General features: G+C 33.1%; 1 protein-coding gene across 9 annotated transcripts in view; it reads right to left on the reverse strand.

Annotated features, from left to right (window-relative positions):
- NKAIN2 (sodium/potassium transporting ATPase interacting 2) overlaps positions 1–14,222 on the reverse strand; it is a gene marked incomplete at its 3' end in the record, with an annotated part of 998,865 nt that overhangs the window by 450,500 nt on the left and 534,143 nt on the right. For all 9 annotated transcript variants that reach the window (XM_082474964.1, XM_082474962.1, XM_082474963.1 and 6 more), the window contains one exon: positions 763–843. In XM_082474964.1, coding sequence (XP_082331090.1) covers positions 763–843 — 81 coding nt within the window. The remainder of the gene's footprint in view (positions 1–762; positions 844–14,222) is intronic.

Raw genomic sequence — 14,222 nt, forward strand, 5'->3', positions numbered from 1 at the left:
TACAACTCTCTCAAGTGTCTCAAGCAAGATTTACTACTACTTTGAATGGATTATCTCATTTGACTTATTTGCTGTTAATTGCATTCCAAAAGAAGAAGGATGTTGGTTTTAGAGATCTACAAACTGCATTATTTCAATAGTAAGGCATTTATGTTAGAAATATAATAGCAAGACACATGCAAACACACATACATACAAACACTCATACAAGGACAGCACAAAATAAAGAAACCTAAATGAAAATGTAAGTATTTTAAGTCCTTCCTAGATTATTTTAGAATAAAATGTCTATTTTATTCATTTATGTAATAAATTATATCCCTCTGGTAACAGTTTTATTCAACTAAAACCCATTAATTATTTGAATTATTACATTGCTATTTGGGTCCAATCAGGAAAGTCTTTATCAGAGTAATAAGCCAACTAAGTGATTTCAAAAATCTTCAAGATTTTATCTCTGAAAAACTTCCTACTCTGCTTCAGAAATCTCTTACAAGTCAATGTTTTAAAAGTACACAGTATGGTCACCGTAATAATCAATATTTCATTTAGTTTTGCTTAAAATAATAAAATGACATTTTTGTGACACACTGAAATGTTTCTTTGATGGTAGAAATGCAGAGAGATAGATGAGGACATCTTTCAATTTACCTTCATTCGAGGCGCATCTAAGTGACAAGAGTAGGGTGAGACTCTGCCTTACTTAGGAAGAGGCTTGTTAACACACAACTGATGACTCAGGCAAATCAGATGGCAAATTACCTTTGAGAGGTCCCCAGCCTCCAAATAGAAGCAGATAACAAACACATTCCACGTAACCCAGAGGACTAGCCAGACAGCATACTGTAGAAAAGCAAGAAAAATAACATAATTAATTTTGAATCAACTGAGTAAGATTTAAATAGAACTTGAACTTTTGAACACCAAATCTTAAGATTAGTGGAAAATACTAGATATTGTTTCTTTCTAAGGAACAGGATGAGATGTACATTTATCTCTAGTTTGATTTTTTTCCTCACTGTAATGGACTCTTATAGTACTACAGCTCAAACTTGCTTAGGGATCATTTTTTTGGTTTTTAGACAAAAGAAATAGTAGTCCACATTTCTGTTTTAAGAGGGAATGGTTGTGGTTTCTAGACATCTGAAAAAATGATGCCCCAGTAGATATATCAACTACAACACATTTAAAAGAGAACTCTTATCTTCCTTTAGCAAGATCAACCCAATGTTTGATAACATGTAGCCTTTCCCCAAGTTATCTAGGGTCATCTTCAAATCAGTTTTCATACCTCTGTCCCATCTAATCAGCTTCTCTTTGGCATCTTCTTTCCATTTATCCTTTCACCTTCTTATTTTATCCTCTCATGCTCTCCTACTTTAGTGACCATCTAGTTATTATCTCTAATTTTATTCTGTTGTCTATTCGGTGTGTTTTCTTCATCAATGACAAAATTTTCTTACCAAGACACAGTTCTGAGCATTCAGTTAACCAAAACTTATTAAGTCCCTAGAAGGAAACATGCTAGAAAGACACTGAGGATACAAAGACCAATGATAAATTCTCCCTGAATTCAAGTCAAGTGAAAGAGGTAGATTAGAAAAGAGATGATTCTTATACAAAAATCATAAAAGGGTATATAGTCTGAGCTCAAGGAAAGAAGATGGGAAACGTGTATAAACTATGATGAGAAAAGGTAGTCCTGCAACGTTTAACAGAAGAGGTGAAACACCTTCCATAAGAGGTGAACCAAACTAATTTATGGATTTTACCAAACAGCAGTGTGGGGCATTGGAAAGGCCATGGTGGGAGGTTGCAGTAAACAAAGAAAGCAGCAGGTGTGAACTTAAAAAAATGGAACAAGAGGCTACCATGTCATTTCTCTGTTAAATGAATACCAATGGCTCCCATTCTTTATATGGTGAGTTCCAAAATCTTTATTTTATAGTTCAAGGACCTCCATAATCTTGTACCATGTTATCTTTTCAGACACACGTTTCAGTTCATCTTTCAAGTCATTATGGACTATGGACACATTGGATTACTTGTTGCTCCATATACATGGAAAGCTATTTCTCACCTCTATGCCATTTTAATAATTTTATCTTTTAATAATTTTCATTTTAATAATTTTACTTTCCCTAAGTACTCCTCTTACCATCTATCAATTTTTATTTTTCTTCAGAAGTCAATATAAATATCATCTCTTGAGTGATATCCAATTAGAAATGGTGTATCCCTGGCTTGTGCTCCAATAAGATCTTGCTTGCTCGAATTTCATTCCAAATGTCTTATATCTAATTATTTGCATATTTTCCCCAGTGCACAATGATAAGCTCCTTGAGAGAAAAGACTCTTTCAATTAATGCTTATATCTCTAAGTTGCTAACTTAGTACTCTGTACAAAACAGGTACTCAGTAAATATTTTGTAAGTCAATCAATGAATGAGGAACAATACAGAAAAAAATCTTAACTATTTTCAGAAGCAGAACTCCTTCTACCCATCCCAGATCTGGTTTTTATGAGAATTCTATGATCATTCATGTAGTGTGAGGACTGAGAGCCCTAAATGATAAGTTTATATAACAATAAACACTGACTCCACTGTTTTCCGGGGGATGCATTCATCTAACTGTTGAATATGTGCACTGCTCGTTGAGAACAAAATAAGAGCAAAACTAAATGATCCAACACAAAAGAAGGGGTTTGAGAAGTGAAGGCTGCGTACTGGAAATAGGGTCAGGAAGCTAAGCAGGCTGGGGCGTGGAACTTAAGTTTTAGAGCAAAGATCTAATGAGATGTCTAAATTTGGTCCATATTATAAAGTAGAAACTTGTTTCACAAATTTTTTTAAATATTAAAATCTAGACTTATTGGGTTGTTTTGCAGATTTGGATATTAGTTTTAGAAATATAATGAAGTGCTGGGTCCCACTTTAAGAGTAAGTAGGTGAGAAAAAAAAAATGCTTGTAAGTTCCTGTGACTTGGTTTATATGAGTGTAAGAAAGAATGAAAGCATGATCGACTGAAGTGTTTGATCATGTTCTTCGTTCCTGGTGACACACTTTCCCTACGTTATTTATAATGGAGAGATAAGTAAGCACTATTTACTAAAAAACAAAGTAGCAGGATAAGTAAAATATTTGGTAAGAGTGGATGAAACACACTGTATAACATATATTATATATTCCTGAAAGTTTGTCATTGGTAGTTAGGTTTCCTGACGAGGCATTAAAGAATGTCAATAGAAAAGCTATAGCTTTTCTATTTTGCAACTGAAATTATATTTTCAGATCATAAAATGCTGAAAATATTATCTGCGTCTATGTGGTACACATGGCATAATCACTATTTCATTATATGTTGAATATATAGTAAGAATTTGGAATTTTCTTCCAGATAAACTTAGGTATCACTCATATTAAGTTATGCATTTATGTGTATGTGTATGTGTAAATGTAAATTATACTTAGTTTGGTTAAAAAAATGAAGCTGAAAAAATTGTGCTTTAGTCACCAAAATTAATAATTTTAGGGAAAGACAGGTAAGATAATGGGTCACATGCAAATAAATTGCATATAGAGATTAAGAACTTGCAACCTAAAGTTTGCGTCACTTAGGAGCTCTGTGGCTACATGCAAGTCTCACTACTCTTTAGTTTCCTCAAACGTAAAATAGTCTTTTATTACGATGATTATGTTATATCATCCCCTCTCCTTGTTTCAGTAATATGGAAGTAATCCCCACATTTTAATCTCCTTAGAATACTAAAAAAATATACTTTTTACATTAACTTTTGCAAAATATTTTTCCACCTAGTTGAACTTGCAATCTAGACTTTATTCCTTAATGAAACATGTTCTTCCCTAGAATAAGTTTCTTTTTTGATACATGAATGCCAATATTGATAGATGGATGACACTTTATAAAGCAAACCTTTTTTCATTTGGTTTCATTAAAACAATAATTTATTATTTATGGTTGACCATACTACATAATTATAAAGCATTTTCTATATCATACCTTATGAGTTGCTCTTTCATGGTATTTTTAGTAATGATTTTATTCTTTTTTATCCCATTTCTCCTAGAGTAATCCAAAAGGATATGTCCAGAAGGAACATAATAAATGTTCCTTCTATATATTTGCATTTATTTGCATTATTTTCATATTATTGCATATTTAATTACAAACCAGTTAGCCTACAATGCACTCTACTTCGCTAAAGATTTACAAAAGAGAATTATCACCTTTAGTGGTGTGGCACCTTTAATAAACACATATGCAAATATATATAAATGGTTTAAATTTTATTAGTGACTTTCTCTTTAAAACTACCACAGTTTAGAGAACTACTATTCAATAATATCATAATTATTAGAACAGGGGTCCCCAACCCCTGGGCCATGGAACCGGGGCCACCCAGCAGGAGGTGAGTGGTGGGCAAGTGAGTGAAACTTCACCTGCTGCTCCCCATTGCTCGCATTACCACCTGAAGCATCTCTCCCACCCCCCCGACCCCTGGTCCATGGAAAAATTGTCTTCCACGAAACCAGTCCCTGGTGTCAAAAAGGTTGGGGGCCGATGTTTAGAAGATGAAAGAGCCTAGTACAATTCAAGTACCAGCCACATTTCATAAGTGCTTAATTAGAAAAAGAGTTGGGGCAGTGAATCAGTTCATATTTATTAAGCACCAGCTGGAGGCAAGTGACTATAACAGATGCTGTAGAGAAACATTACAAGATATAACTGAGTTGCTTACTCCCCTAAAATGATTTATGTTTACCATTGATATGCAATTGGTGTAATCTATAGGAACGTTTTCAGGTATCATTATTTTTTACTAGAAAGCAACACTCATATAAGTTTACCAATATCACTGATATTTTGCTGCTAGTATGAAAGTAATAATGTAATCGGTTCTAATGAACTATGATAGAAGCATTCCTAAGAAGCACTGTATTAGAAAATCTGTCTTAAAAACAACTCCTTTAAGCAATATTTTAGAATTATTAACAATCAAGTGTTTTAATACTGACAGTGAGAATATTTTAATAGATATACATGTATACCCATAAAACAAATATCCCTGGTCAAAATGATTGGACTATAGTCACCTTTTGCTCAAAGCTAATTATATTTTAGCTTTATTTTCTCATTTTCAACAGCAGCATCATTTAATCTGCTTAGGCATTCTTATCACTTTCTCATCCATTGTTATAATAAAAAAGAACAAAAGTGGCCCAAATAAAGCAGCTTATTTTCTAATTCTTGATCATCTTATGATCAGTGACAGTCTGCTTTATGATGTAAATCCTGTCTCCTAATTCATAAATCCTGTTACATCTACTTCATGCTATATAAACTTTCACTTAAAAGAAATAGCTAAATAAAATACACTACTATTACAATTATTAGTTTGATAATTAGCCAGAATCTGATAAAAATCCAATTCTAATCACAGATCACACTGCAGATCATTTAGAAAGGCAGGTTTCTACCTTCCTATTTTACCAGTGCTGCTATTATATGCTCAGGTTTCCTTGTGATTTTATGTTTATGCACACATTTTTAATGACAACCATTTTATAATAAGATTATATTTTCCCTCAATTACAGAAATTTCTTATTGCAGAAAATCTTTAAAATTTTGAACATCATAGACAGGAAATTGAGAAAATACCATACTTAGATATAATCACTGGTATCATTTTATTGTATATGTTTCCATATACACTTTTTTTCTATGAATATGTTTCAGTCATATATGTTTAAATAGGAATCTTGCTCTATATTCTGTTACCTGATTTTTTTGCACTTGATTAAAATGTCTCATTGAATATTCTGTAACATATGTTACAATGCAAAGATGCAGTGAGTTACTCAACTAATTCTCTACTATTTGATTTTGTGCTTTTCCTATTGTTCTATTTTGATCAATTACTATAAATTTGGATTTTGCTTAAAAATTTTTAGTTTAGTTTGACATATTAAATCATACCTGAAAATATTTTGCTTAAATGGACTATCCTAAGACAGACTATAAATGTTAGAATATCCAACAGGCGTTATTTTAATGAACATATAAACATGGCTATTAAATTTTATGCAACTCCAAATAAAAACTGAATCCCCAAAGGCATTCTATTCTTCTTGAAGCAAAAAGTGGAAAATAATTCCCTTAGATTGAAAAAAAAAAATGATACTCATTCAGCATGAAGACAACTGTATAGAACTAATTTCTTTCCTTTTAACTCATGCAACATATTTCAGACAGATATTTACGGCCCACAGCCCTAAGGCTAGAAGGATTCCATTGAAAGAACTTTTGATACTAAATAATAATAAATCAAGTTATATAGGAACATCCTAATTGACATATGCAAATAAGAGATTTGAAAGGCTAATAAAACATAAGAACTAGTGAGAAAATACCAATCTACACTTTTAAAAGCTGAAATCTGTACAGATTAAGAATCAGATAGTAGGGAGTTCCCTGGCGGTCCAGTGGTTAAGACTTCCTCTTCCAATGCAGGGGGTGCAGGTTCGATCCCTGGGTGGGGTGCTAAGACCCCACATGTCTCAGGGCCAAAAAACCAAAACATAAAACAGAAGCAATACTGTAACAAATTCAATAAGGACTTTAAAAATGGTCCACATCAAAAACAAAAAAAATCTTTAAAAAAACCCAATCAGATAGTAATTTTTTCATGTATATTTGTTTGTATAGCAGGGTTTTAAGATGTAGATGTGTAATACATAGATCTGAAAGTGATACGTGAGAGAAAAAAAACTTCAATCTATTAAAAAGGCAACTTGTGTTTATTGTCACATTCATCACACCTTGTGTCTAGAAGTGACATCAAAAAAGAGTATTCATTTTTTCTAGTTAGCAAACAATTTAAAAGTGATATTTATTGATATTCTTGGTTTTAGAAATCATGGTTAAAAATTCTAATAAGAATGGTTCTTCCTGTGTTGAAGTTTCTTGGACTAGCCCAGTAACACTAAAGAAAATGAAATTGCCTCTGGTTCTGGTTATGTAGGAATTTGAAGATCACAGTCAAGATGACATTAGAATGCATTTTCAAAAAAAACAAAACTATTACCATGTGAATTCAAAAATTTTTGTATATCTGATACTGTTTTGTTTTTTTTTTTACTCCATTACTTTGATGTCCCAAACTTCCCATAGACCTGAAATTTGTGAATATTACTTGTTACTTTATATAGCTAAATTAATTAATTAATTAATTAATTAATTTTGAAAAGTCTTTGCAGATGTGATTGATAAAGATTTTGAGATGGGGAGATGATCCTGGATTCTCTGGGTGTACTCTTGTAAGTGGGAGGCAGATGGATATTTTACACACATAAATAGACAATATGAACAGAACAGACAGATTTAAAGGTTATATTAATGTGCTCACAAGCCAAGGAATCCTGTAGCTACCAGACTCTGAAAGAGGCAAGAATCAGATTTCCCCCAGAGCCTCTGGAGGTAGTATAAGCCTTGAGTTGGGCTCAGTGATACTGATTTCAGATTTCTGAACTCCAGAACTGTGAGAGAATGAATTTCTGTTGTTTTAAGTCACCAAGTTTGTGAAAATTTGTTACAGCAGCCTTAGGAAACTAATACAACCACCCAAATCTTCTCTTCTGTTTTCCATTGACCTGTCTTTGAAATGTAACCCTGAAGAGTATAATACCTTAGTACTTGTGGAGCAATGTAATTATCTTCAAAATTAAGATCTACTTTTTTGAGGCAATTATATCACTGCTTCAGAATCAGTCCATTGCTAACCTCTGAATGGCATGCAAACATAAATACCTTGTTTTATTTATATGCCTTATGTAAGTGCTGTGAAAGTCTTTGCTGGAAAATAAAAATATTCCTGTTTTATGAATTCCTGTTCTTAGGGTATTTCCAGCATTCTAACAATATAAGGCTGTTTTATTATTTTCAGAAGTTATTGTATAAAGTTCTAGGATGCAGAAATCAATACATTTAGAGTCCTGAATATTTCCAGACTTGTAAAAAAAATTGTCAAAATGAGTTAAATACGTAGGAAAAGATACAATTCAAGAAACTCTTTATTCGGAAGCAAGGAAGAGGAAAATCAGGTGATAGTTATTATCAGTATAATGGACTAATAATATTTAGTTGGGAAAATGAATTATATGATATCGTTAAAATATTAAAAATTATAATAAATAGCAGTCCTAAATTTATCAGCCATTGCGATTACCTTGAAAATTTAGAAAGGTCTTAAACTACTAATTGTTTATTATATGTCAATCTAAATATTCTTCAGTATCACTTTTTAGCAGTTTAGCAATTTTTAGCATTAAACACTGAGTGGATACTGCCATATCTGACCCCATAGATCGAGTGGAAAGCATTATCTTCAGCTATATTCATATATTTTATGACTATTATGACCACTTTGAATACATGTATGGTTCTAGTTGATTAATGTATCCTAGGATACCTAAAAATGTTGAGTCCCCTCTCCGTATAACAAATAATTAATTTATAAAGGTGCATTATCCATATATTGATTTATAACCTTTCAACTGTGCTTTATGAAAGAACTCATGGCACACATAGACAAAGGTACTGTTTGTAAGGCTCAATAATATAAACAAAGGAGTTGGCTTGCAACTGAACGTGACTGACTCAGGGGCTCTGGCCACCTCAGGTTCCTCAAGAGCTCAACATGCCAGCACATCTGCAAACTATTAGCTGTGACACTGTTGGGAAGTTCTGCTCAGAAAAGTCATACATAGTACACAATTTCTTTTCAAAAAGATAGTCTTGCTAATGCATCAAAAATAAAGTCTGCCTGCTCAATCTGCTCAGTAGGGTAGCTAGTTCCCCACATGTCTTTATATTCTTTACAGTCATCTAGAGGGTACTTCTGAATATCGCACAGATGATCCAATTAATTGTGTAGCAGTTGTAGCAAATAGAGACAAATCAATGAGGCAATGTTCAACTCAGTAGCCACATGTAAACATAAATATATATTTAGAATAACTAGGTGCCTGGCTACTTTTTAGACTGCAATATCCATGTGGAGAATGTAGTTCCAAATTTATAGATGCTAATACATATGTACATGTTAGTAATGAAAAACTACATAATATTTTTCTCATCTTAGAAGCACTTTGTTTTTTCAATTTGCCAAACAGCTTTTCATTTACTATCTCAAAAGCAAGACTGAAATTACTAGCTTCAGGATCACTTTGGTAAGATGGATAAAATGAAAACAAAACAAAACAAAAAAGAGATTTAGTTAGGAATGTTTTTGGTTGTAAGGAATAAATATTGAACTACAGGTGGTTTAAATACTAGGGTTTTTAAAATCTTTTTTCATACATGAAGTCTGGAAGTGAGGTGCTGTTGGCTCAATGTTGCCATGGCTCTAGATTTATACCTTTGGGGTTTCCTTTCAAATCCTCACATAGTTAACACACCCTGCAAGCAGAAACGTGCTGGGAAGGAAAGATCCCTTCTTTCTGCAACACTTTGTTCTTTCAGGAAAGAAAAAAATTCCCAAATGCACTCAGCAGACTTACATCTCATTAAGTGAAACTGTGTCACATGCCTACTTTCCTGAACCCAATCACTAACAAAGAGGACTGGGATTATCATGGTTGTCTTATACCAATTGTAATTCATCCCCTGGACCTGAGAGAGGATCAGATCCCACTGAGAGCTCTGTTGACCATCCAAATATCTGAACAATAACAATATCTGTCAGCAGAGAATGGGGGTTGGCAGGCAGAGTTGTCTGCCACTATAACCTATGCACATCCTACATTTTTGTTTCCTTTAATATGCAAAAGTGAATAACTGCTATTTAACATTTCTTATGTGTGTCTTGTTTTCTAGAGAAATATTCAACTCTTTGCTTCAGTAAGACTATACATATTCAACTAAACAGAGAAGTAATTTAGTATTACACCCAAAGTAAGTATAAAAGATTCAAGAACATCCATGGAGGAAGCACACAAATCAGATGTAGTGTTTTGCAAACAATCTGCAAGATTCAACTTAAGGAACATACAAAGAGGAAAAATATACAGAGTGTTAGTGGTCTCATTGGAAATGTAAAACATCTATGTCTTGAGAAGGAAGAAAAGTATTTTGGAAAATATTAAGAATATTCAAATAAGGAAAACAGGGCCCTCTAAAGAGTTAAAAGTAGAAAGTTAACAATGGAATTTTCAAAATTTATATAAATATGCTTCACTAAGATGCGGTAGATGTGTGGTGGTTGAAAATTTTGATTGAGTAAGCATAATCTACCACTTTTTTCCTTTTGAAATTAGAAAATATCTTGTCTCTTTCAACCAGAAAGGTTTTAATCTCTTCTTCGCTTTTCTATCCCCTTAGCTTTCATCTCAACTTCAAAGCAAGACTATAGTGAGGTAAACAACCTTCTAAAATATGTAAAGTATCCTAATTGGGGTATGGTAAATCTATTAATATAACCTTTAAAAATGTCTACTTGCTGTGCTTGGTTTAAAAACATCTAAGTACAGATACAGGTCTCTCTCTCTCTATATATATATATGTATGTGTATATATGTCTATGTATGTATGCATATATATATATTTGGTCTTACTTTAGGCTGAAACATTTCTATTGGGTGCTTTGTATGACATTAGACTGTAAGTATGGGGTGAGTATAAAGTTCTCCCAAACATTTAAAATTACTTAAATACAACTTCCTAACTTGCTTTTGGATAAAACGATTTGCAACAAGATTTTTACTGAGCGAATATTTTTTCTGCCTAAATAAGTGACAGGATACACGTTTACCAATATTTCATGTGATATGTCTTCTGAATACCTGCCTTCTTGATTGGTTACTGTCAATAGTAAAAGCTTAGTCATACCATATTTGGTGAATACTGCTTGCTATACTGGTATGTTGGGCTCAAGAAGCTAAGAAGCCCACATAAATAAAGCCTCTTAAAGAGATAACTATATATTCAAATCTAAATGTTAGAGTGGAAAACTTAAAATCACTAGATTTTTATTTAATTAACTATCTGTATTGAAATGCATACTGCATAAGACAGAAGCATTGAATATAGAAAGCTTACCCTCAGAAGAGCTAAAAATGAATCATCATGAAATATTAGAACTATGTTTTTTATTAGTTGGTTTAAAAGGGAAAGTCTCTTACAAGAACTTGGTCCAATGCAGAGCATAATTCAGTTTTAAGTTACGCATCTTTTCGCTGTGTAAAAGATACTCTGAAAATAATAGTAATAGTATCCAATAAAAATGTCTTTTTGGTCTTGTTTATGGTTTCCTTTGCTGTGCAAAAGCTTTTAAGTTTCATTAGGTCCCTAGAGGCAAGACAGTAATAAAGACAGACCTACTAGAGAATGGACTTGGGGATATTGGGAGGGGGAGAGGTGAGATGTGACAGGGTGAGAGAGTGGCATGGATGTATATACACTACCAAATGTAAAATAGATAGCTAGTGGGAAGCAGCCGCATAGCACAGGGAGATCAGCTCACTGCTTTGTGACCACCTAGAGGGGTGGGATAGGGAGGGTGGGAGGGAGGGAGATGCAAGAGGGAAGAGATATGGGAACATATGTATATGTATAACTGATTCACTTTGTTATAAAGCAGAAACTAACACACACACACACAAAAAAAATTGCCCACCCCCCCCCAAAAAAAATGTCTTTTTGATTTCATTTCTAGCTTTTAAGAACACAAAGGTAAAGATATAGGTTTACCTGATTAATTAAGCTTTTGGTTTCATGTGCAAACTTTGATTCATAAATGGAATACAAATCAACAAAGTGTGTTTTTGAAAAATCGATTTAGCGATTTTCTTAAATTCACTTATTTTTTTATTTCTTAATTGTGGTAGGCAGAAAGATGGCCCCTCAAATATATCTGACCCTAATCCCCAGAACCTGTGAATATGATGAATTATTACTCCTGTGACTGTGTTATGCCATAGGCAGCGTTGACCTAAAATAAAGGAAATTATCCAGGTGAGCCTAATCTAATCACATGAGTCTTGTAAAGCAGATAGCTTTTTCTGGCTGGTGGCAGAAGGGGAAGTCAGAGAGATATAAAGCACGTGAAGCTGCAAACAATCCCCAGCAAGTAGTCAGCGAGGAAATGAGGACCTCATTCCTACAATCAAATGGAATTGAATTCTGCCAAAAACCTGAATGACCTGGATGAAGACTGTACCCCAGGCGCTCCAGACCTGAGCCCAGGACAGTCACTATCTTGATTTCTGTCTCCTTAGATCCAAAGCACAATACTCAGCCAAGCCCACCTGGACTTCTGACTTACAGAACTGTGAGAGAATAAATGAATGGGTGTTACTTTAAGCCTCTAAGTTTGTGGTAATTTGTTATGCAGCAATAGGAAACTAATACATTAATATTGAAGTTTTCATTTTTTTAAAAAATACTTTTAACTGTCAACTTATTTCCCACAAGGGCCAAGTGATATAAATACAGTGTATATTACGTAGACTGGATCTAACAGACTCTTTCAGACTGACTTTTAGTATAGGTATTTCCTTTTGAATTTTAAGACATTTTGATATACTACATCAATTTGCCTATATTTTTTTCTAGAAATAAAATTGTTATCATTATTTATTAAATTAGTTATTTCATAGAAAGGTATAGCTAGAAGTTAGGAGACCTGGGTTCAAGCCCTATCTCCATAATGAATCTACCTCTATAATTTGGACAATATTGGTATTTCTATCTAAGTTTGAAATTAACATTCCTAGATGAATGCAAGGTGATTTACTATTATTTTTTTGGAGAAGTAGACCCTTTCTCACATTACAAGTGTTAGCTGCAGTGCCCATGGGCTAGCCCAACAATGGTGATAGCAATAAACAGAATGTTTCATTCCTTATGTCAGCCACTTAAGACAGTCAATCATTTTTATTGGATACAATGATTGCAGAGTGATATCAACCAAAAGTATTAGCACTGGCAATCACTTTTTGTATCATTATACAAGAACTCTTTTATAAAGGATGTATTCACCATTTCTTAAGGAATGTATCTTAAGAAAAAACTGTCAGCCTTCTTAATGGCCATCAAGTAGATACATTCTTTGCAAGACTGACATTATGTGATCAAATGTGTTGCTGCTGGTAGATAGGGCCTTGGAGAGTATGTAAAAATAATGTCCCCAGATGTGTATATCTTAATGTGCATTTAGTACTAAAATGACCTTTGAATGAGGGCTTAATAGATATTAACTTTCTAGAAAGATGAAAATAAGGTCAAATAATGATGATCTGCAAGTCCCAATAATGGATAGTTATGTTTCATTATACATATGAGTTTCTTCTAATCTTTTGCTTGCTTTTTTAGTCACCTAAAGGCTAAAATGACTAATTCTCAGCTTAAACATGGTATTCAAGTATAAAAGGTTTAAAAACTATCTTCCTCTTTAAAATATTTTCTCCTACTCAAGGGTAAAATTGAGTTTAGTCCAAATCAGCCTAAGAAATCAAGTTTTATATTTGGCTCTAAAACAGTTATCATATCTTCATCAAATTTATGACTATTTAGCCCAGGTGTTAAGAATAGGCTATGGTCTTAGATTGGATGCCTACATAGACTCCTGAGAGTTTTTCCAGCTCATTGTCTATAGAACAGAAATCTTTTCAAAAAAATTTCTGCTCTTTATTATTTTTTAAATTGAATTATAGTTGATTTACAATGTGTTAATTTTTGCTGTACAGAAAAGTAATTCAGTTATATATATATATATATATATATATTTATATATATATATATATATTCTATTTTTGAATATTCTTTTCCGTTATAGTTTATTGTAGGGTACTGAATATAGTTCCCTGTGCTATACAGTAGGAGGACCTTGTTGTTTATCCACTCTATATATAATAGCTTATATCTGCTAACTCCAACCTCCCGCTCCATCCCTTCCCCAATCCCCTCCCCCTTGGCAACCATAAGTCTGTTCTCTATATCTGTGAGTCTGTTTCTGTTTCGTAGATGGGGTCATTTGTGTCATATTTTAGACTCTACATGTAAGCGATATACAGAACATAAATCTTAGCAGAGACACATGCCTTGCAAATGTAAGGTTACAAGGTGTTATAAGGTAAGTGAATGTGAGGAATGGTGAAAATTCATCCAAACTGTTTGTAAAATCATGTGCCCTATTTATTG

The sequence above is a fragment of the Balaenoptera physalus genome (genome assembly GCF_965194825.1).
Source record: "Balaenoptera physalus genome assembly, chromosome: 9".
Taxonomy (NCBI): Eukaryota; Metazoa; Chordata; class Mammalia; order Artiodactyla; family Balaenopteridae; genus Balaenoptera; species Balaenoptera physalus.